Genomic DNA, 23,582 nt, shown 5'->3' with positions numbered 1-23,582 from the left:
AATCAGCTGCTCAGGCTCCTCTCCCAGCTCATCTCCTCTGCCTGCCAAAGGGGAAGGCTAGGCCCCAAGAAAGGGTGTCTTTTTTAGAGTGAGGAGTCCCTGGGACTGTGGCTTGTCTCCCTCCTTTGGCCTCCTGAGCACTCCTCCCTCTTGCAAGAGAGTCCCTGGAGGGCGGGGGTGGGGACCCTGGAGTGGGTCCTGCAGAGCTGGAGTTTAACTCAGCAATGAGGTAGTGCCCTAAAGTGTGCGGCTGTGTGCTTGGATGTCAATTTTCTGTGCATGAGTGTCTGCCCTCCGTGGGGAGCAGGTTTGTGGGTGCATGAATTTCTACCCTCATCTGCATGTGGGTCTCCTGCTCTGTCTGTTCAGGAGTGTGCCTCCCCTCTGCTTCATGACCTTGTGGGTGCACAAATGCCTGGTCTTATATGTGCTAGTTCTGTGTGTATACATATGTGTGCATACATGTGTGCGCTAATGTGCACATGCGTGTGCATATATGGATGTCCTGAGTGTGCATTTGCACACCTGCATCCCCATGTGCGCGAGTGTACCTGACCCCATGTGCTGGCAGGTGTACGTGAAGGCCCCCCTTCGTGGGAGGCAGTATGCCTGTGCACAAAGTGCACGATGCATTTTTGTGTCCGTGATCTTTCCCCTCTGGCCTCCGCGGGAAGGAAGCCTGGCAGAATCTAGACTGGTGGAATCTAGGGGACTGTGCCAGCTGGGGGGCGGCTGGCACTGAATCCCCTCCCAGGCTGGTTCCTCCCTCTGAGCTGCGCCCCCTGCTGCTGGCTGGACTCAAGCTAGAAGGCCTTTTTTTGGGGGGGGGTGAGTTGGGGGAGAAGGGGTTAAGCGTCGGCGTGCACATCTGGGAGCCATTGGCGCATTCCTGCCCGCTGAGCGCATGTTTGCGGATGGATCTGGCCGGGACAGGGCGGGAGGGGCTGGTTCGCACCGGCGGACGGAAATCCAGACGGGAGCGGGAGACAGCCCGGCCCAGCGGGCGGGAAGGGGCCTGGGGAAGCGTCACCCGGACTCTCTTTCCCCGCGCCGCCGGACCTCAGGGCACAGCGTCCGTCCGACCCTGCTTGTCCTACTTCACCCAGGCTGGGGGCCCAAAGCTGGAGAGAGAAAATGAGATCCCTCAGTGCTAGACCCGGCTGTACTACCCGTGCCGGGCGATCGGGGATTAAACCCAGTGTCCACTCGCAGCATGGGGTTTCTCGTTTAAAAAGCGGGGACCGTCGGGCCGGTGGGTTTGAGAGCTCTGCCAGCCGGGTCATGCTGTCTCCTCACAGGAGGCCTGGGAGTGGGCACTTCCCCTTACAGTGGGAAGTCCTGTGGGGGCACTTGTGGCCACTTCTCTGACCGAGGACCTGGAGGGAGGTGTTCACTTATTGATTCCTCTTTCTGTCTCCCCCCCCCCGCCCCGTAGACGGCTAGAGGTGGGCAGATGGTCCCTCAAACGGAGCAGCAGGCTAGGAGGGAGCTTGTGGCTGTGTCGGGGACACTGCAGAGGAGGGAGAGTGACTCAGATTCTGCCCCAAGAATGCGAGCTTTCCTGTCTCCTCCAGCCTGGATCAGGAGAGAGAAGCTTAAGTCTGAGAATTTTAGGGGTGCTCCAGGGCGCCCCCAGCTCGGCTCTCGGAATACCCCTGAGAATCGCTGTTCTTTTGGGGGAAGGATTCTGGGGGTTGCTGAAAGGTTGGGTTGGGCCAGAGTTCCTCCGACCCACTCAAGCTGGAAAGGTGTTTAGGGGAAGAGGAGGGGGCCGTGCTTGGGAGTGGTCTACATGCCTTTGCACTCCTTTTTTTGCCAGTGAGAAAATTGAGATTTAGAGAAAGGAAGCGACTCGCTCAAGGTCACACAGCTCTTATTTTCAGGGGGCTCCAGGAGGAAGATTATAATGAAGGGGGTCAGAGGCTTTACCGCTAGGGCCGGAATCTCTGTATGTGCTTCCAAATTACGTTGCCGCCTGTCTAACCCAGGTTTAGGTGTGAAGGGTGTGTGCTCGTGCTCGTGATCCTCCCCCCTGTGAGTGTGGGTGTGTGTGGTTGGGGGGAAAGGAGTGTGATACCGCACACGACAGTCCTTTCTCCACTGAGTCCTCATTCCATTCTTTGCGCAGAACTCCCCTTCTCGCTCTCAATGTCTTCTTTTGGGGCAGAGGGAGGGATTCTTCCAGATTCCCACGGTCGAGCTTTCTGCTAGGCGCGGCTCCTTTAAGACTCGCCCTTTTCCCTGGGTCTATTAAGGAGGGGGGGCGTGACCCTGTGGGTCCACCCCTGGCTGGTGATTGGTCGGTGGGCGGACGGGGGCGGGCCCGAGGGTGAGGGCCTCCCCGCGGCTCGGTACCCTCCGCCCCCCCAGTCTGGGGCTCCGGGTAAAGTTTCAGCCTCCGCACGTGACTCGCCATGGCCGCTGCTTTAGCCCTGCGCCCCTGAGCCACGGCCCCCCAAACCGCTCCTCTCCCTGGACCCCGCAACCCTTGACGCAGAGCGACTCCAAGGCTCAGGGTCAGGGCATACGCTGTGCCCGCGGGTGACCCGGACGGATTGCTTCCCCCTACTGCGAGGTAACCTCTCCCCCGGGGGATTTTGGAGAGCCTCCGGCTCGCGCAGGCATCGGGGCCCCTTGGCCTGTTGCTGATAGAATCCGCAGGCGGGGACCCGATGCCGGGCGGGTTCCGACGGGAACCTGGGGTTTCCTGGGCTTCCCAACCCGCCGCCCGTGCTCAGGGTGGGGGAGCCCCGTCTGTGCGTCTGTCTGCTCCGGTGTCTTCGCGCGCAGCCGGGAGGTGTCTGGGGCCGTCTGCCGCGCGTGTCTCTGGCGGCCCAGCTGTGGCACAACCGACGCTGGGAACTCCTGCCCTCTCTTTTCTTTTCACAAACAAGTAAAACAAAAAGACTTTGAAACCTGTTTGGGGAGAGATCGGATGCCCAACGGACTAGCCCCCTCCTTCTTTTTCTCCTGTTATCTGAGCCACCCTGTGGTTTGGGGAGAATCAGCCCTGGGGCCCACCCCCACCAGAGGCAGCCGGTTGGGGGGCGGGGCCCATTCAGCTGGTGTCCCCCGTGGAGTTCGGGGAGCCGTCAGAATTGGGGACGGGAGCCAGTGGAGCCAGGGGAAGGATGTCTCTGGATCTGGTGGCACCGTGGGGTTATGGAAGTATTTGGGGGATAGGGAGGAAGGCACAGATTGGTCGTCTTTGCTCTGCTGAGGGTGTCTGGGACCTGGTGCCACCCAGAAAGCGAGGAAGCTGCGAGCCAGATGTGTATGTGGGAGGGGGGCGCTGGAAAGTCTGCTTGGCAGTGTCCCTTCTCCTCTCTGGGCATTGCCTTATTGTCAGGCTGCTCCCTGAGAAGGGGACCAGGCCTCCATTGTGCCAGGCTGGGGATGGGGACTAACTCATGTGAAAATCAGATAAGAAAAGCCCCCTAGTCTTGGAGTCACGTGTCTACCATTCATCCTACCTTGGATAGATTGCCTGTGTGCTGGCATGGAGGGGTACCCTTGGCCCCCACCTAATGCCAGCTCCATCTTCTGTAACCAGCTTGCCTTCTACTTTTGAGATGTGTGCACATGTATGTGTGTGTATGTTCTCAGATGGAGACTCCCCCCCCCCCCTCCACCCACTGCGGGCTTACCCCCAACCCTCACTTCTGCTCCTGATTGCCATCCCTCCTCCAGTTTCCCAGTTAGGAGATACAGAGATGTCTCTCATTCCCTTCCCTGGCTGCAGTGGTCACAGGGCAGAGTTGTTCTGGGGAAGTGGTTCAGTCAGGTCGCCAGGTCTTGCTAGGAAATGGGCTCAAGCTCCAAACTCTCCTCCAGGGCCTTGTGCTTGATGGGGAGGCTGGGCTGGGGAAGCCCCAGGTTGCAATGGGGGTGGCTTGGAGCCTTGGGGCTTCCCCTGTGAGGGGTGGAGATGAGTCTGGGGGAGGGGATAAAAGAGTCTTTGGAGCTGGAGGGGGCAGAGGGGTGGTTGTGGAGTCAGGGAGTTTGCGACTATGAAAGATGTTGGTGCACTGGGAGGGGCTCAGACGTCAGTTCTGCCTGGAAGTCTGGGCCATGTCGGTCCTAAGACAGAGCGATCACTGGTGTCAGACTTGAGTAGGTCCGTGGGAGTGGAGGATCTTGGATTTGGAGCGTGTGAATGAGTGTGCATGAGGTGGGCACCTCAGGACTTTTCTCGCCAGACTGGTAAGGGCAATGCAGATGCAGGGGCAGTTCTGAGAAGACCCTGGGCCTGGAGCGACTTGATCCTGGCTGCCTCCTCTTACAGCCCCCAAATCCCCGCCCTTCAGGTTGACCCTAAATGCCCCTACTACCACTCTGGGAAACCTCCCTGGTCCCCCTCCTACTCCTAACCATGTGGCTGCCTGGCAGGAAGCTAGCTGTGGGCAGCCCCATCCTGATCACCCCCATGCCTCCCCCGCTGGGCACAGTCACCCACATGTGCCATGACGTGGTTCCTGCACCCTGTCTATTGTGGGGGGAAAGGGCATTGTCTGAGTGGCCCTTGGGGTCTATTTTGGGGGTATTGACCCAGACCCCGGTTAATTAGCTCCCCTTCCTCTAAATCATTTGGTCCTGGAACCTGGCTCTGTCTGCCCTCAGGGAGTCCCCCCCAACCCCCTCCCCACTCCTTGCTCAGACTAGAGGGTCTTAGGTGGGTGGTCCTCAGAATTATGTGACAGGGTGGGGCCTGCCCCCAGATAAAACCTTAGTGCCCTGTTCCCTGTCCTCTGGGTGGCATGGACAGGGCAGGACCCTGACTGGGCTGTATGGGTAGGTGAGTTTGGGACTCTTTGGCATCCATTTAGGAGCACTGTCTGGGTTCAGGGGTGATGGGCGTCTGGGGAAGGTAATCCTATCCTCCCCCCGCCCCAATGCAATGAGTAAATCTCCTCTCGCCCAGCACCCCACACCCTTCCTGGTGGTAGTGGTTTGGGGAGTGTGGGAAGCTGGCAGGGCCCCTGGCAAGATGGCCAGGGTTGTCTTGACTTACTGGGTTTTGGGAAAAGAGTGTGGCAACTGATATCCCAGTTCCCAGGGTTTTGGCTACCCGTCCTCTCTGACGCCTGCTGTCTTTCCTCCCTCTGTTCCCCTCTCCACCCTCTGGCTGCTGTGTGGAGCCCACAGGGTTTGTGGGGGGATGTGGGGTGGGGGCAAAGTCCTGGATCTCTGTGTGTGTCCAGGGAGTGTTCTGGAGATTGGCAGGCCTGGCTGAGGGAGTCTGGGTGTCCCTGCATAGTGGGCGGCACATGAGGAGGAGGCCCAGAGTGTGAGAATGTGTCAGTGTCGGTGTGTCTGCCCCGTCTGGCTTGGGTGTGGGTGTCTCTTGCTTCGTCTGGATCTTGCCTCCCGCTCCAGTCCCCGCCCCTCCTCCCTCTCAGCTGGGACCGCCTGCTTGCTCTGTCTCTCCGCAACTGGAGCCTCCCTTGCCTGTTCCTGGAATTTGGAGAGGAGGAGGAGGAGGAGGAGGAGGAAGAGGCAGGCAGACAGACCTCCCACACTCTAGCCCGCCCGCCTGGCATCGTGGGGAAATGAAATAGGTGCTATGGAACTAAGGTTTCCTTGCCTTCCCCAGACCTTCCAGCACACAGAATCCAGGGGGCCAGGTCTTACAGAAGGGGTCTGGGCTCCCCCCACCCCCGCCCCCAGGCAGCAATGCCTCCTTCTTCTACCCAGCATCCTGCTGGCGAGGGCCCCTGCCTGGACCTCCAGGCACCACTGTCAGCCTGGGGAGCGGGTGGGGATTAGTCTGCTGCCAGCCTGGCCAGCACCTGTTGCCAACCCCCAGCCCTGTAACTGGAGCTGGCCGGGGAGGGGGGCTGCAAAATGACAGGTGGAATTTCTGCAGCCAGGCAACCCCCCACCCACTGGGTATGCCTTTCCCTTCCGGCCGGAACCAGGAAAGCCTCCCCTCCCCTCCCAAGTGTCAACCTGATCTGTGGATGATGTCCCTGTCCTGCCTGTGGGGGTAGGGCCTGGGAGATGGGCAAGGGGATGAATTTATTGCTATTTGCCTGATGACCCCCACCCCCATCCCTGGCTGCAGAGCTGGGCTGCCCATGTTCAAGTTTTCTGAGCTCTGCTGCTCTGGCTGGACTGGGGGGGTGGTGGTGGGGTGTGTGGATGGGGGTGGTTCTCTGTTAATGTTTTAATTGCATAAAAACTGGGAGCTCAGCTCCGGGCCAGTGGGGAGTCTGGGTCTGGCTGGCCGCCCGGTTTGGGCTAAATATAGTCTGGGACATCTGCAGAGAAGGGGAGGGGGGTGGCGGGAGGTTCCATTCCCCCCACCTCCGGCCAAGGTGCCCTCGTCTGGGCGGGCACCTTGGAGCTGGGAGGGGGATTCCTCAGCACAAAAGGCAGGGGAGAGGTGGTGTGGGCTGGGCACCGTTGGGACCTCGCCTGCCTGGAGGCCAGTAGACGCCTGAGATGAACCTGAGGCTCAGGACCAGGGTGGAGTGGGGCGCGCCAGATCCAGTGGCTCTGCTCCCCTCCACCCAGAGCTGCCTGAGGTCAGGCAGTCTGTGTGTCACTGCGCCTGGTGGTATGTCACCGTGACCCACTCTCGGTGTGCCTGTGTGTACACACCTCCCTTGGAGTAGCTCCCTCCCAGCCCCTCCCCTGGAGCTTCTGTCCCCCGGGTCCTACCGCAGATCTCCAGCCCTCCTTCCTTGTGTCCCTCGCCCCACAGTGAAACCTTCAGCCCAGGAATCGAGACTTGAGAAGGGGAAGCTGCGGTGGGGAGTTCTCTGATCTCCAGTCACGGCAGGAAGTGGAAGGGAGGGGGACCCAGCGGGGAGAACCATGAGTGGCAGGCGAGGAGGGAGGGCCCATCAGCCCTGCGACCAACTGTGCACACTGCAGTGGGGGGTACACCTTCCCAGCTGCCCCCTTCCTTCCAGTTCCAAGTGGGGGAAACTTAGGGGACCGCTGATTCCCCCGGGCCGGGGAGGGAGGCTGCTAACAAGCTTCATCACCCCCCCACTGGGAAAAAAAAAAAACTGTCTTCCCGTCACGTGACTGTCACTTCCTGTCCCACTGTGGTTCCCGGGATGTTTGTTGTTGGTTGCCATGGAGATGGGCGCCTTGGGCACTACCCTGGCTCTTGTGGGGCGCGAGCTGCCCCTCCCTCTAGGCCCACAGTTGCGGGGGTTGTGGGGGGGCCTGCCCAAGGGGCTGTTTCAGGCTGAGTGTGTGTGGTCTCCCATGCCCCAGATCACCCAGGGCCCCCCAGACTTCTGTCTGTGGGAAGGAGTCGCAGCCACCCAGTCAGACTGAGTGTCGAGGAGACTGTGACCACATCTGGCTGTGCTTGGCTGTGGCTGACTGTGAGTCTGACTAGTGCAGGCCTCCACCTGGGGGTCCCTCTGGCCTAGAAAGACCCCCGTTCTAGGAACCTCTGCTCCCGTCCCCTTTCCTTTCGGAACCTTCTCCCATCCTGTGTTCTCATGGAAACTACTTTCCCCAGGGAGTTTCTGTGGCTTCTTGGGGTCCGGGCTGGAGTAGGGCGGGGCCCTGGGCAGGATCCCCGGTTTTGTGTGATTTGGGGGTAGGGAGGCGGTGCTCTGCAGTGCCTCCTCTCCCCTCTGCACACAGCCTGCACCCACTTACTTCTCCCTGATCCCACAGACCCTCGGCTAAAGGGGCAGGTCACGGGACTTAGTGACCATCCGCCCTACCCCCTGGTGGGCTTCTCTGTTTGGCGGGGGCTAAAGTGGGGAAGAGATTCCGGCTAGTTCCAACCCCAACTAAGTAGGCAGTGTGGAGTAGGAAGTTCCTGGGGGGTTGCTGGATAGAGGGGTACGGGGCGGGGCACAGTCTGACTCAGGCCTGGTCTGGGGTCAGAGCCAAAAGGATATCCTGAGGCAGGAGGGGGGGGCGTTCCTGGCTTCCCTGCAGTGCGGTCCCTAGGGAGGGACGCTGAGAGTGGGGCTCGTAGCACTGTGTCCTGCTGACAGCCTGTCTGCCCTCAGATTTAGAATTGGCACTCCCAGGGCTGGGGCAGGGTTGAGGAGTTAACAGGGTAGATTGCTGTAGCCTTACACCTACACCTACACACACACACACCCCTACACACACACCACTACCAGGGCTGGGGCAGGGCTGAGGAGTTAGCAGGGTAGATTGCTGTAGCCCTTACACCTACACCTGCACACACACACACACACCTCTTCTGCTCTGTGTGCCCACCCCCCTCCCCCCGCCCCCTGCATTGTGATAATTGTACTTCCTGCACTGCAGACAGGGGAGACAGTGGTGAGGGGGCAGCTGCCAAGGTGGGGGTGGGGAAAGCCCCGTGCCAGGCTGGTTGTGAAGACAAGACGGTGGTTTCCAAGCTGGGGGGTCCCCTTTTGTCTGTACCCCTTTGGTCCTCCACCCGGACAGAGCTGCCTTTGTGTGGTCCACACACTCCTGTGGTCTGGCTGTGGCCTCAGCAGCCTCATCTCTTCCTCTTCCTGTTTTCTTCCTTCCCCGTGGGCTGGTCCCTCTCCTTGAGGCCTGGGCTGCCCCCTGCCCTTTCACCTGCTCTCTGCTCCGAGAGAAGACTGGGTGGGAGGCTTCAGCTCTGATTCTTAGTGGGTCCCCCGGTCACCCTGGGGTTTGGAGGCCCTGGGCACATCTCCCAGGGTCCTCTGGGGTGTGGTCCCTGGGGATGCAGGAGTTGGGACACTGCCCTGACCAGAGACACCCCCCCCCCCACTTCCTCCTTGCAGACCTGGCCTGTCCTGGGCTTGGGTTATCCAATTGCCCTTTCTGCCTGGGATTCAGTCACACGGGGAGCATGGCCTGTGGACATCAGGCAGCCCAGTGGGGCTGGGGCAGAAGCTTGGGCCGGGGTGGGGGTACAAATTGGGGAGACATGAGCCCCACTTTTGGGGAGTAAGTGCTGCGTCTTGAGACGGGTGGGGTGGGGCAGTGGAGGCATCCTGAGGCCAGCTGCTGGACTTCAGGTCTCCCCTGACTGTCTCCAGTGATGTGCCCTGCAAGTGCTTGGGGCAGGTTTTCAAACAATTCCTAGCTCTGGCGAGGCAGGCCTGGGCTTCTGAGGACTGGTGGGGGAAGAGATGCCCTCCACCTGTCCCAGCCTCACCCAGCTGATCCTCCTCTGCCCTGTCTGGGGTGGTCTCTTTCAAGATGAGGCTGGCCTTGCTGGCTTCCTGAAGCCCAGAGCCAGGTGAGCAAAGGGTAAACAGAGGACGAGCATGGCCAGGAGGAGAGAGGGGCCCCTGGAAAAGAGCGAAAAAGGAGTAATGTTCATTACTCTGCTGATCTGAGAAGTATATGGGGGAGGGGGAGAGGTTGTGGCTGTGTGTGTGTGTGTGTGTGTGTGTGTGTGTGTGTGTGTGTGTGTGTGTGTGTGTGTGTGTGTGTGTGTGTGTGTGTGTGTGTGTGTGTGTGTGTGTGTGTGTGTGTGTGTTTTCCTGGAAAGTTTATAAATAGTTCCAGCCCACTGTTCTGGTTTGAAATCTGCCCTGTCCCGCCCTGCCCTGCTCTGCCAGCTCCTGGCAGGGGAAGGGGGTCCAGAGAGGCTGGGTCTTTGCTTCTGCCAGGGCTGGACTCCCTGCCCCCACCCCCAAGTTGAGCTTGAGCTTTGGGTGTCATTTGCATATGATTCATTGACTGTCTAGAATGCTTAGGAAAGCCCCTGTCGCCCCTTCTTTTAAGCTCCTCAATCCTTATCCCCTTCTCTCTCAGCCCATCCAGAACTGCCTGGCCTCTGTTCCTTAGGAGCCTTAGTTGTGGGGGAGCTTGGGAACAGAGAGGAGGAAGTGGATGAAGAGGAGGGCAAGGCCAGCTGGGTTTGGGGACCCCTGACTCCCCTCCCCTGAGGGCAGGGGAATAAATCGACTATTTCTCTTCCCCTCCTCCGCTCCCCAAATCCAAAGGTTTCCCTTTTTTGGTTTGTGAAACGAAAGAAGGGAATTTGGGAAAGGGTTGTGGTCAGGCCTCCACCCACACCCTGAGTATTCCTCTCCTTACATTCCGCTCCTCGGTCTGGGGGGAAACAGACCCTGGAAAATGGGTAATTTTCCCGCCCAGCCCCGTCAGCAGATAACTAGCACTGGCTGGGGAGACGGAGGGGGGCACAGACACATGGGCCAGGGAGGCGCTGAGGTGGCGCTGGCAGATGTGGGGGAAGTGGGGGACCCCGTTGCCCTGCACCTCCTGTGTGCCAGGCACTGTGCTGGGTGCTTTCCAGGACTGTTATCTCTGAAATCACACAGCCAGTTGTTGAGGTAGGCAGTTCACAGGCGAGTAAACAGATGCTTAGAGAGGTTAAGTGACTTGTCTAAGGTCACCCAGAGTGGCAGAGCTGAGATTTGACCCTTCAAAACCTTTGGTTCTTTCTACTGTCTTCACAGCTTGGCCAACTTTTGCCTCTCTCTAGGTGTGTGACTGTGGGGACCTAAGGAATGGGTGGCAGGGACTCCTGACGCTGGGGAAGGGATCCTGGCACCTTTGAGGGTGGGGGAGTCCCCAGTGGGCAGGGGTGCCTGGCTGGTGGTCAGCTCTCTGGCCCTCCCCCCACCCCCTTTGTGCTGTGCAGAGGCTGAGCTCTGTGTATGGGAGGTGAGGGCCTGTGGTTTTTCTCTCCCTCGAGGGAGGGTGCCCGTGGGCAGTGGAGGTGGCAGGCTCAGGGTGGAGGTTGGATGTGGGTAATTTGTTTTCCCTTTCTTTGGTGCTGGTTTCGATTCTCTGACAGTGTCTTCACCCCTGGGTGCTGGGGGCCAGGGCCCAGGCATCTCCCTGAGGGTGGTCATGGTTCCAGAGAAACCTTCTGAGGCTGGGCCTGTGCTCTTTGGCCCCACCCCCCTCATCCCTGCCCTTGCCCATCCCTGTTCCCTGGCCAGCCTGGCCCTTGGCCCATTTCTGTGACCTTTACCCCCTCCCTTGACTCAAGGCCTTCCCCAGGGAGTTGAGTAACTTTGCATTGAAGTTTGTAGGCTGAGCTCCTTTGGTGAAGTTCTGATGGGGGTGGGGGACGCCTTCCAGCCTCTCCCTGGGGTGTGTTTCTGTGAGTGAGGTTTGAAGTATGGCCCACTTTCAAACTTCTCAGGGGCAGAGTTGAGGCATATTAAGGTGGCTGTTGTTAGTCTCTCCTTTGGGGTCAAGGGTGGGCTCCAGAGGGTCCAGACTGAATCCGCCCCCACCCTCCAAAAGCTGGGTCAGGAGGCCTGGAGAAGTGAATGGCTTCCTGGGCCTCACCTCGGGAGGTAGGGCCCCCTATGGACCTGAGTCCACTGGAGTGTTTCTCTGTGTTTGTGGATGCTGCTGCTGTTGGGGGGCTGGCCCACAGCGGGGCAGGTACAGAGGTCAGCCTGGCTGGGTGAGGACCAGGGAAAGTACAGTTTGGGAAACCGTGAGGCTGTGGTTGTGTCTGTGAGGAGCTGTGTCCTGGGCCGTGCACGCAGACCTGGAGCCGGCTTCACTGTGTGTGGAGCCTAGGTGTGGGGGGATCATGTCTCTGGGTTCCTTCTCCTCATGTGCCACGTGCGTGTCCGCATGCACACAGGCTGGCTGTGCAAACGTACTCTTGCCCACTGGACGCCTTCCCTAGAACTCTGCGTGTAAGTTCCTGCAAGTGTGTGTGTGTGACGCTTTCCCTAGAACTCTGCGTGTAAGTTCCTGCAAGTGTGTGTGTGTGACGCTTTCCCTAGAACTCTGCGTGTAAGTTCCTGCAAGTGTGTGTGTGTGTGTGAGGGTCTGACTGTCAACATTACTGAGGCTCAACCAGCCCCTCCTTCTCGTGCTGGCTCAAGTTCTCCTTGTGTGGGGCCCCTCAGGGGTGTGTAGGGGGGCCAGGTCGGCAGCTGGCCCAATGGGTGGGGCCCCTGTTCCTCTGACGTCAACCTCTCTGCCTGGGAGGGAATCGGCGGGGGCCTGGGGAAGGAAGGGGGCACCTCATTCAGGAGTAAGAGAGGCCCTAAGGAGGTCCTAATTAGTTACAGTAAAAATCATGGTCATTAACAAGGTCCAGATTTCACTCCTGGGGAGCTGCCCCCTCCCTTGCAAGTACCTGTCCCCACCTCCCCCCTCAGCCCCACACAGTCACAGGCTGGCTGGCTCGCCCAGCTGGGCCCAGAAGTCCTGGCCTCATCCACAGTGGCCTTGGCAGAACTCCTCCATCTCAGGCATGGTTCTTGGCCAAATGCTGGCCATGTGTGTGTCCCCTGGACTCCAGGTCTGAGCCTGGAGCCTGGAGCTTGGAACATGGTATGGCCTGAGCTTGGCGAGGAAGGGGTTAGAGGCCATCCTTATTTTGAGTCTCTGTGGCCCTGTTTTCTTTTCTTCTCTTTTCTTTTCCCTTCCTCCCCTTTCTTCCCTTCCTCCCCTTAACAGCTTTATGGAGATGTAATTTGTATACCATAAAATTCACCTATTAAAGTGTACAATTCAGTCGTTTTTACTATAGTCACAGAGTTGTGCAACCGTCACCACGTTCACTTTTAGAAATTTTTCATCACTCCAAAAAGAGCCCCCATACCATTCAGCAGTCACTTCCCATTTCCCTCAAACCCACACCCATACCACCCCCCACCCCGTAACTAACCACAATCTACTTTCTGCCTTTTTAGATTTGCCTATTTTGGACATTTCATATAAAGGGAATCATACAACAGGTGGTCTTTTACAACTAGCAGAATGTTTTCAAAGTTTATCCATGATGTAGTATATATGAGTTCTTTGTCCCTTTTTTAAAAATATTCATTTATTTATTTGGCTGCGCCAGGTCTCGGTTGCAGCACTCGAGATCCTTAATCTTTGTTGCCATGTGTGGGATCTTTAGCTGCGGCATGGGAACTCTTAGTTGCAGCACGTGGGATCTAGTTCCCTGACGAGGGATCAAACCCAGGCTGCCTGCATTGGGAGCACGGAGTCTTAGCCACTGGACCACAAGGGAAGTCCCAATGCTTTGTTCCTTTTATGGCAGAATACTCTTCCGCTGTATGGATGTACAGCATTTTATTTATCCATTCATCTGTTGATGGACATTTGGATCGGTTCTACTTTTTTGGTATTAGGAGTGTTGGTATGAAGGTTCGTATCCAGGTAGAGGTTTTTGTGTGGACTCAATGTTTTACCTTCTCTTGGGTAGATACCTAGAAGTGGAATTGCTGGGTCATATTACTCTGTGTTTAACCTCCTGAGGAACTGCCAGCCTGTTTTCCAAAGCAGCTGTACCATTTTATATTCCCACCAACTATGTATGAAGGTTCAATTTCTCCACATCCTTACCTACTTGCTATTATCAGTCTTTTTGATTACAGCCATCTTGGTGGATGCAAAGTGGTATCTCATTGTGGCTTTGATTAGCCATGTTTCTCTTTTCTTTTTCATACATGTCACAGGTGTGTGTATGTGTGTGTACACACACACACTCATATATAAATACATACATGTTTATTGATACTGTTTATGTATATCCTCCTAGCCCTCTTGTGGATGCTTCTCTGTGTCTCTTTCTTTGCTCTTGTAGCCACCTGTCTGTCTCACTGTGTCGTGAAATTTCTGGGTTCACCTCTGTCTCTTGCTACCTGTGGTGTTATCTTTGTGTATCCTCAGGCCCCAGCTGTTCAAACAGGGTGTGGATCTGTGTATACACTGATGGTGGTGAGGGCATCTGGGCTCTCATCTTCTGCCCACCTCCCACTCCCTCCAGGGAGGTTGCTTCTGCAAGCAGAGGATGTGGGTGAAGTCTGAGCTCAGTCTCTCTTGCTCCTTCATTATGGGCAAGGGGAGTAGGGGGCTTCCATGCTGGGTAGTCCCCTGGCACACTGTCCACCCCCAGCCCACCATGGTGTTAAGCAATGGAGGTGATACTCAGGAGTCCTCAGCTCCCATTTCCCTATTTGTAGGTATGTAAACGGGCCTCCTCCCTGGGCCTGTGGGACAAAGCCATCTGGGGTGCTCGGGCTTGGATTTGGGGGGGGGAAGTGGTGTAAGCAAGGCCCCCTGGCTTAGGAGTCATTTTTCTGAGAAGTGCCAGTGCTTTAGGGAAGCGGCTTTTCCTCCCCCTCCCTCCTCCTCTCAAGCACACGTTCTCTGTATCTTGACCTCAGGTAACCTGCTTTGGGGGAAGGAGGGCCAGCTGCCTTTTTCTGCTGCAGGAATCCTCTGGGGTGGCATGGCAGTGTGGACGCTTTCCTCTCAGGACTGTGGGTGAGAGGCCCTCCTCGCTCTGGGCTTTGTCCCCATCTCCCCAGCCTGGCTGTGCTGTCCTGCCATCCCCAGCAGTGTCTGGGCCCTACTCCCAGGCTGTCTCTGCCAGCCAGGCATGGTGCCAGCTGTCTGCTCAGCCGGGTGCCACGGGAAAATCTCCGGCCGCCCAGGTTGGGGAGCTCCACGGGGAATGCCGTGAGCCCGCTCCTCGGTGCCCACTCACCTGTCTTTTCTCTCTCTGCAGCATCACGGGACATGGCCCCCACAGTCGCCTAGCTGGGGCCCACCCAGGAGAGGCTTCCTTTTCGGCATCCTGAAGGCCCGCTCTGGACCTTCCCAGGAAAGTGCCAGCTCGCAGAACCGCTTGACCAAAGGACTGGCTCTCGGGACGTCCCCAAGCCCACCGGCCCCCCCCAGAGTGGGGGCGCCAGGAGCCTGAGATTAGCCTGCTGGCCTTGGACTGCAGCTCCAGGACAGAAGGGGGGGTGGGCTGACCACCCGAGCCCCCTCTGGGCCCAGGCCTCATGCCCCGAGGAGAGGCGGCCTGAAGCCCGCCAGACTGTCTGCCTGCGCTTCTGACTGTGGCCGCTTGGCATGGCCAGCAACAGCAGCTCCTGCCCAACACCTGGGGGAGGGCACCTCAATGGGTACCCGGTGCCCCCCTACGCCTTCTTCTTCCCCCCCATGCTGGGTGGACTCTCCCCGCCAGGCGCTCTGACCACTCTCCAGCACCAGCTTCCAGTGAGCGGCTATAGCACGCCATCCCCAGCCAGTAAGTGGGGTCAGGGAGTGCCATGGGAGGGGGCCGTGGAGGGCGGCAGGGCCTCTGGGCACATCTCTTCCTCAGCGGCCAGGTCTCCTCCAGACAAGGGGGACCGTCTGGACAAGGGGGCTTGAGGATGAAAGGCTAGTAGGCTAATCGCCATGGTCGTATTTGATGTTGGGGGTTGGCACGGAGTGTGGAGAGCTGAGACAATGCTGTCCTCTGGCCCCTCACGCCCCCTCCTGTGCTCTGCCGTTGAGGGCCTTATAAATAGCTCCAAGCATTGGACAAGGAGGCTGGAAGCGGGTAAACAAACCTCTCGACATTTGGTGGGGATGACTGGTCTCCTGAGAACAGCACCCCACCTCCACCCTACCCCATCCAGTGCCTCTGAGAGAAGGTACCCCCTCCCTCACTGCTGGCCAGGCTGGATGGTGCTTCCCTTTGTAGGGAGGGGGCCAAGGGAGGGGAGGGCCCCGCAGGCAGCCTGGTGATGGGGAGAGTGTCCGGGGAGGGGACACTAGGCCTGGACTCTGGCTGTGGGCTCAGGCCTGCTCTTGGCAGGGGCTGTGTTTTCTCTCCGCCTCCGCCTTCTGCCATGGGGTCGCCTGTTGGCTGGGTGGGGGTCTCCGTACCCTTCCCTGGCTGGCCGAGCCAGGTAGTGGGAGGTGGCGGCGGCTGTGGCCAGCTGGCAGAGTCCAGGCCTCCGTCCTGCCAGGCCGCTTACAGTAACTCTGGCCCCCAGGGCCCAGCTGGGCGCCAGGCCAGGGTTTGGGGGAGGAGGGAGCCGGGGCCTGGCCTGGGGCAGGAGGGGGTGGAAGCAGTAGAAGGGGGCCATGGACAGCAGGCTGGCCTGGCCGGTCAGCTGTTGACCTGGGAAACGTGTCCCACCTCTCCTGGCAGGCAGGGACTGAACACCCTGCCCCAGGCACCCACCGCCTCTCCTGTGGCCACTGGCAAGCTGCCTGGCACCGCTGCCCTGTGCGCCTGGCTGGGCTGGGTCAGTGCCCCCTTCCCAGCGTGGGGGCAGCACACTCTCCCCGGAGCCAGGGAGTCTCTTTGTCCCTGGGGCAGGCCCTGGCTGGGCGCCTCACTGCCCGCACTGGCCGGCTGCCCACCGCCACCACTGCTTCCTGGCTCGCCTCCTCTGGCTTGCACGGTGGCCCCCTCCCTCTCCAGCCCCACCAGCCGCTGAGAGCAGGGGCTCTAAGTCTGTGCTCCTTTAGGTCCCTTCCCTCTGTGCCCGGGGCAGGGGGCAGGCGGATGCTGCCTCCTCAAACCTCCACCTTCTGTTTCCTCCCATGGAGGGGGCGCAGCGGGCAGCATTGTGACCTGGGAGTCAGAACGATTCTAGCCTGGTCTTCAGTCTGTGCTCAGTGATGGGAGAGGCCAGTCTCTGAGTTTGGAGATGCTGGGCCAGTCTCTGAGTTCGGGGATGCTGAAGAAGGGGCAGGTGGGTCTGTGGTGCCTGGGATCTGTGTGGGAACTATCCCAGTTCCAGGAACTGGAGTGTCTGCTTCCTGCCCGGGTGGGGTTTTTAGGGAGGGAGAAACCGAGGACGCTCAGCCTGATGCTGGTGGACAACTTGCTCTTCTCCAGGTGATTGGGAACAGGGCCCCGGACACTGTCCCCCTGGGGCCTGGCTCACGGAGGGCTAGCCTGACCCCTATCTTGTGCCAGACAAGCGAGTGTTTTGCTCTCCTTTGAATGTTGCAAGCTTCTTCCTCTTTCTTCGAGGTGGGTGGGGAGGGCTTCCGGGTACCCCACCTCCCACCCTGGTAACCTTCTTCCCCCAGGGTGGGGTGCCCACATTTCTGGTTAAGCAATGCCCCTTCCTGCCCCCCTCCCTCCGTGAACCAGTGGGTTTCCCTGCCTCTTCCTAGTAAACAACAACACCTCTGCTTACCCAGACCCCCAGCTTCTGAGCTTCTCCCTGACCTTCCTTCCCCTTAGGTCAGGAACCTCCCCCTCCACCCCAAGGGAGCCAGGCATCTCCCTCTTTCTTGTGGAAGGCTGCAGGGCCTGGTGACCCTGGCTTTCAGCTCTGGGTAGTGCAGCATGACAGATCAAAGTTCAGACCTGGAGGCAGCCTCACCTTCTCTGCTCCCCCCACCTGAGGGCTGGTGCTGGGGGCCAGGCATTTCCCAGGAGGGTGGAGAGCTGTGGCCCCCATCCCCACCAGGAGCGATTATATGTTCTGGTCCCCTGCCACCCTTTCTGCAGGCACCCTGGCACAGGAGGCCCCCTCCTCCCACTTGCCGCCAACAAAGGTGTTTGGATAGTGCCCCCTCCACCCTTCCATCCCTCTGGCCAAGTTGGGGCCGGGAGAGGCTGGACCCTGGGTGTGCTTCAGAGACTTGGTGGCCTGTGGAAGGACAGAACTATTCTCTAGGTCAGTGGCGAGGGGTGGGTATTTGGTCTCCCGGGAAGCCAGGGTGGGAAGTTCCAGGGATGGTACATGATCCCCCCTCCAAACCAGCCCTGGGGGCTTGGTCTCTTGAGGACTGGTATTTACTGTGGAGGCTTGGGATTCTGTGTGCCTTGTGGGGAGGGTCAGGGTCGTGTGTGTTTTGGGAGGGAGGTCAGGGTTGGGTGTGTTTTAAAGGTGGGGAGGTCAAGGTTGGGTGTGTGCTGGGGAGGGGGTCAATGGCTTAAAAGTATTGGGTGAGAGGGTCAGAGTGTGTTTGAGGAGAATCATATCCAGAGGGGTGTCAATGTGTTTGTGTGCTGGAGGGGGAGGTGACTTAGGGCACCGAATGTGTAAGGGGGAGGGGTCTGTGATTGTGTTGTGTGTTTGGAGGGGGAAGGGTCTCTATTTCTTTAGTCTAGGCTGGAGAGGAAACGCACCTGCCTTTTTTTATTGCTTGCCCTGGGAATTCCACGGGGTGGGAGGGGTCACTGTGGAGTAGGCTGTGTAGCTTGAGTTCTGGCTTTACTATTTACTAAATGTGACAACCTCTCCGAGCGTGTTTCCTCGTCTGTAAAACAGGGATCTAAGCAGAACCTCCCTCAGACGGCTGAGGTTAGGCAAGATCGCCGACGTAATGCACTCTGCTCCTCGCCTTGCATGTGCTCATCGCTGTCTCCTGGCCATGGTTCCCCGGTGTTACGACAGTGAAAGGGGATCGTGACCCTTTTTTGGGTGGGAGCTGGAGAGAATGGGATGTTAACATCTGTGGAGCACCTACTGTGTGCCTGGGACCTTATCTCTGTTTTACAAATCTTAATCCCGACAATCCGGGAGAGGGACATTATCTCCATTTACACATGAGGAAACAGCGCTGGTGGTTACGTGGCTGAGCTGAGTGACCCTACAGCTGGGCTGTTGTCTGCCATCCAGATAGGCAGCCCCGGAAGGGTATGGTGGGGAGCCCTGGGTATGAGGAGCCTGGGGGGCGGATCAGGGCCATGGTGAAACCCCCTCTTCCCTGGCTGAAGGTAGGAGGAAGCCCCGCTTCTGCTTCAGGACCTCCCGCCTTCACCCAGCAGGGGGCGTAAGGAAGGCCTCCCCTAGCCACGCCCTCTCTTCTGTTTTTGATCCTGAAGGCTGGAGGGAAAGAGCGATAAGAGGCCCGGGCCAGCTCTCCATCCTGTCCTGGAAGCTGCGGATGCAATCTGTTCACACCCATCCCCGCCCCCAAATCAGCCCACTGCAGCCCCGGGAGTTTGCAGAGCTCAGCGGGCACCCCCCACCCCCATCTCCAGACAGACACTGGAGGAACAGTGTAAAAGCCACATTCTTATTCTTATTTTGTTTCCATTTGTGGAGTGGAGGCAGGGAAGTTGGAAGCCATTGGGAGGGGATCTGGGGACGGGAGCCCCGAAAGACCAGGTCCAGACTTTTCGTTTCCATCTACACGTTTGCTGTGTATGCCTAGAAACGGGAGAGCGGCTCGGGGGTCTGGGGGAGCCTGGGGAGACTTCCTCTCCTCTGCCACTCCCTCTCCTGCCCACTCTTTCCCTGGACAATAGGAGAGACAGCCCAGGGGGAGGGGGAACTGCTAGCAGTGCCCTTCCTGGGGTCCAAAATGCAGAGTCAGCTGAAAGACTGTTGGGATGGGGTTTTGAATGAAAATGGGGCCCCCTCACCTTTTATCTCAAAGCACTGGTAGTGCACAGACTCCCTCAGGGCCGGATCCCAGCATAGGCTGGGGGAGGGGAGTCCAGGAAGGAAGCCTGTCCTCTAAGCTGGCCCAGACCTGAGACATAGTGTGTGCCCATGCCAAGGGCCTTGTGCCCATGGGGATGTGCCAGTGCAGGCCTGACCACCCTTTGAGGGGTAGTGTCTGTGGAAAGAGGAAATGTTTCCCTTCTCCAAATCACTTTGGGGTGGTGCCCACAACGCCTTCTTCCTCCTCTCCCTTTTCAAAGGTGGGGCACAGCCCATGGAGCCAGACCTCCCAGGGTAGACCAGAGGCCCTCAGCCCTGGCTAGATCAGAAATAGAGGTCCTCCCCTCCCCACTCTTCTGAGTTGCAGAGAACCTCAGCCCACGGACCAAGGCCCCTTTGGTAGAAGTCTTAAAGGACAGCTCTTTCTGTGCGGCCAGGGGCAGGTCACTCAACCTCTCTTGAGTCTGTTTCCTCTTTAAATCAAGACTCCTAATCTATTCCTTGCTGGGCAGGCTTGCTAGGAGGCCACGGTGACCTGCTTGCTGGTGAGGGCCTGGGCGAGCTTCAAGTACCCCGCAAGAACAGTGATGACGGTGGTGGTAGGGGGTGGAGCTGGTATTGTCTTGGGGGATTGCACCCTGTACTGGGACCTGATGGCTGTCCAGCCCCCCGGGCCTCATTATTTCCTGTTTGTTATACCCTCTAGATGGGGTCGGGGACCAGAGGGAGCCCTGCCTGGGGGGATAAGTGAGGGCCAGTTCAGTTCAGCCCACATCTGCTGAGGGGCTGCTAAGCACACAGTGGTGGAGGAGTTTTGGGGGATGTGGCAGAGGACAGGGGCCCTAGGCCTGCCACTAGGTCCTCCCCACCTCCCCTGCTACCCGCAGTGGCCAGCCAGAACCTGCCGGAACCTTCCTTTTTCCCTCTTCTCCCATTGCCCCAGGACACTGTGTTCTACTCTGACCTGCCCCGTGACCTTGCTGTTGCCCAGAACAAGCATCTCACCCTGACTTCTCCCCTTCTCCAGCTCCAGAAATCCTATCCATCCTTCAAGGAACATCTTGAATACCGCCTCTCCCCAGAAACCTTCACAGATGTTCCCTCTTCCTCACTCACTCTCCACGCCACCCCCCACCTCCTTTGAATGCCTGCAGGTCCTTATTTTTCTTCTATAAAACTCATCTCTCTCCCATGAAGGGACTCCTTTCCACCTGTTACCCACTGTGAGCTGTAATCATTTGGAAGATCTCTTCCCAATCACCAGGTCTTTGGTGGCAGGGACAGTCCCCGATCCTGGAGAACCTCAAAGCTGCGAACACAAGGCCTAGCACTTAACTGGTGCCCTGGATCTGTGTCATTTGGGAGGAAAGATATCAAGGGCCTTGGAAGCAATCTGCCCTCTTCCCCAGCGGTCTCATCCCCAGCCAAGGCTTGCATCTGTGCTCTAGGTCCCAGCATTCCCTCTGCAGCCCAGACACCTCACTTAGGTGAGACCTCACTTCAGAGCCCCACACCCACCTGTCCCCCAGCCCTGTAGACTTTGCTACTTTGCAGTCCTGGAACTTTGCTGTAGCACAAGCCACACACTGATTACTTTCCTTTATCACCACTGGAGGGAGACCTGGGTTTGATCCCTGGGTTGGGAAGATACCCTGGAGAAGGGAAAGGCTACCCACTCCAGTATTCTGGCCTAGAGAATTCCATGGACTGTATATAGTCCATGGGGTCGCAAAGAGTCGGACACGACTGAGCGACTTTCACTCACTCATCACCACTGGCAGTTTCCCGGGCTGTGCTAACCATTGTGTGCTGCCTGGACTGTTCTAACTGGTCTCTCTTGCCCTCATACCATCCATTCCCCACACAGCTTCACACGGTTAAAGCTGATTTGTAACACTGTAAATCAGATCTTGCCTCTCCTCTGCTTGGAACCTTTCAGTGGTTTCTCCCTCCATTTGAGATAAAATTCAGCAAGCCCACCTGGTCTGGTCTAAGCCCACCTCTACAGCCTGGTCTTGTGCTCTTTTTCCTCTTGAGTTGTATAATGCCATCTACTCTAGTCCTCTGATAGTTCCTTGAGTAAACTGTCCGACTTTTGTTAACCCCAGGACCCTTGCATAGGCTCTTAGTGGAACTCCACTCCTTCCTACTCTTTGCCTAACTAATTTTTACTTCTACTTTTTCTTTAGGTCTCTGCTTTGACCCTCCAACCTAAGTTAGGTGCCTACATTAATTCTCCCTCAAGCTTACTTGTTCTTTATGTGCTTACTTGTGTCATAATACCAATTATCTCAGCTTGCAATTTTATATATATATGCAATAATAAACATATATGTGATTATTTGCTAAATGGCTGTTTCACCATAAGGTCTAAAAAGGCAGTCTCCCCATAATATCCACCTAGGAGGTGTTCAGAAAATAGTTTTCCTTGCATTGGCTTGGCATGGTGGGAATATGGGCTTTGATGGCATAAACTTCAAATACTCTATATTAGCAGTGCGATCTTGGACAACCCATCTAACCTTGCTGAGACCTTAGTTTCTTTATTTGTAAAACAAGAATAATAGTGTTTCTCTCTTGGAGTGGCTGTGAGGATTACCTGACCACCTAATTTAGAAACTTGGCTTTTAGAAGAATATCCCTGGGAAGCACGTAAATTCCTATCCCTTTTTAGCTTGAGGAACTCGGCTGCAGGGCCAGAGGGGGCAATAAGATGTCCTCTTCTCCCAGGGCATCCCCCTACTTCCCTGGACCTACCCAACCTAGGCCTTTCTTCCAGTGAAACAGGCCTCCCGAGGACTTCCGGGAGGAAGTGGTCAGCTGGAAGGCATCAGCCCCTCCTTTTCTCACTCCAGGGCTGGGCGGTGCGGTGGGGGGCCCAGGGTGGTTCCGCCTCTGGGAGACACTCTGGGCGGGGCTTTGCTCGACGGAAGCACGCAGAGCGTGGAGGGAGAGCCCCCCTCTGCACACGTATTTCTGCCAAAGCGCCGGAGCTGCCGCTTCGGGTTCCGTCGGGCGGGTGGCCGGAGTCACACATGATGTCACAGACAATGACACAAGCCGGGTATCTCATTCCCACACGGTGCCCGAACTGCACGATGTCACACCCGGGACACCCTGCAAGGCGCTTACACTTGGCCACTAGTACCCCGGCCCGGCGTCTCTCGGGGAGCGGCCCAATCGGGCAGGGGGTTGGCGAGTGAGCCCCGCGGGCAGGCTGGCGAGCGGGTGATGTCACGGGCAGCGGTGGGTGGGTCACCCGGAGGTGAGGCGCCGCCAGGCGAGTTCAGAGAGAGTTCAGCCGCATTGCATTAGGCAAATGAGGCCCGGACTGGGTGGGGGGTATGTTGGGGGAGGACACCGGGACCACCCCCCTCCTCCCGCCTACCACCTCCCTCGCCGTGGCTTCGCCGGGCCGGGGACTGACCCAACCACGGGGGAGGCTGGGAGCCGGAACTGGGATGGGGGAGACGCCCGTCCCTCTTCCGTCCTGGTGGAGCCCCCTCCTCTCCCGGTACACCGTCTCCGTCCGTACTCCGCGCAATCCTCCTCTTGAGCCTTTTCCCCCTTCCGTCCGCTCTTCTCTCCTCTCCCTGCCCGGGCTCCCCGCAGTCTCCTTGCACACCCCGCCTCTCCCTCTCAGTTCCCGGCTTGGCGTCCGCTGCAGCCGGACCCGCCGGGAAAGGGTTAAGGCAGGGGCGGTGCCTGGACGGGACGGGGCGGAGGAAAGGGGGTGGGACCTCAGGGGACGGGGCGCGCTGGCCGGGGTGGGGGGACCTCGGCGCGCACCGCCGGCGACCGAGTGCCGGGCGCCCGCCCCGGGCCTGGTGGAGGCGGAGCCGCGCGGTCCCCACCTCACCCGAATCCTCGCCCAGGAGAAGCCCGGGAGCCCCGGGGGGGAGGGGGAGGAAGTGCTCGGTCACCCCCCGCTCCGCACCGGTCCCGCCCCCGGCCGCCGCACTCGGGGAGCCGCGGGACGCTGCCTCCGACACCATGAGACTCGCGACGGGAGCCCCCTCGAGGTGAAGCTGCGGAGCTCCCGGGCCTTGGCCGGGCGTTCCCGAGGGCAGTCGGCGGACTCCCCTCCTCCCCCAGTGCACACAACTTGCCCGCTTTCACCTGGGACTCGCAGGGCAGCCGGCCGATTTGGACGCGGGACTTAGAGCAGAGGGTGGCCCCCGGCCCGGGTCACCAGTCGGGGCAGGGGGGACGTGCCCCTCGCCCCCAGCAGCTCTTGGATGGCGCCGCCGACTGAGTGAGGGAGGCGGCGCGCAAGACCTCCCCGCCCGGACCTCTTGTATTCGCGGGGAAGATGTACGAGAGTGTGGACGTGGGGGGGCTCACCCCCACCCCCAGTCCCTTCTTGGTGGTGGATTTTTATAACCAGAACCGGGCCTGTTTGCTTCCGGAGAAGGGGCTCCCTGCTCCCGGCCCCTACTCCACTCCGCTCCGGACTCCACTTTGGAATGGCTCAAACCACTGTAGGTATCGGCCTCCCCTTCCTATTGTGGGAGCTGGGGGTGGGGGACT

At 58.7% G+C, this 23,582-nt stretch overlaps 1 protein-coding gene across 8 annotated transcripts in view; it reads left to right on the top strand.

Moving 5' to 3' along the window:
- RARA (retinoic acid receptor alpha) overlaps positions 1-23,582 on the top strand; it is a 43,782-nt gene that overhangs the window by 6,336 nt on the left and 13,864 nt on the right. Inside the window, exons 1-2 of one of the 8 annotated variants that reach the window (XM_081582125.1) lie at positions 2,374-2,575; positions 14,423-14,950. In XM_081582125.1, coding sequence (XP_081438251.1) covers positions 14,773-14,950 — 178 coding nt within the window. In that variant the 5' untranslated portion in view covers positions 2,374-2,575; positions 14,423-14,772. Of the gene's footprint in view, positions 1-2,373; positions 2,576-7,181; positions 7,344-14,124; positions 14,179-14,422; positions 17,334-22,158; positions 22,318-22,795; positions 23,538-23,582 lie in introns of those variants that run through there. The other 7 variants (XM_081582124.1, XM_081582128.1, XM_081582127.1 and 4 more) reach the window with 7 other exon arrangements.

Source organism: Giraffa tippelskirchi, chromosome 3 (assembly GCF_054371585.1).
Source record: "Giraffa tippelskirchi isolate mGirTip1 chromosome 3, T2T-mGirTip1v1.2.pri, whole genome shotgun sequence".
In the NCBI taxonomy this organism is placed as follows: Eukaryota; Metazoa; Chordata; class Mammalia; order Artiodactyla; family Giraffidae; genus Giraffa; species Giraffa tippelskirchi.
The sequence above is the reverse complement of the archived record's forward strand: the minus strand, read 5'-3'. Positions and strand labels throughout refer to the sequence as shown.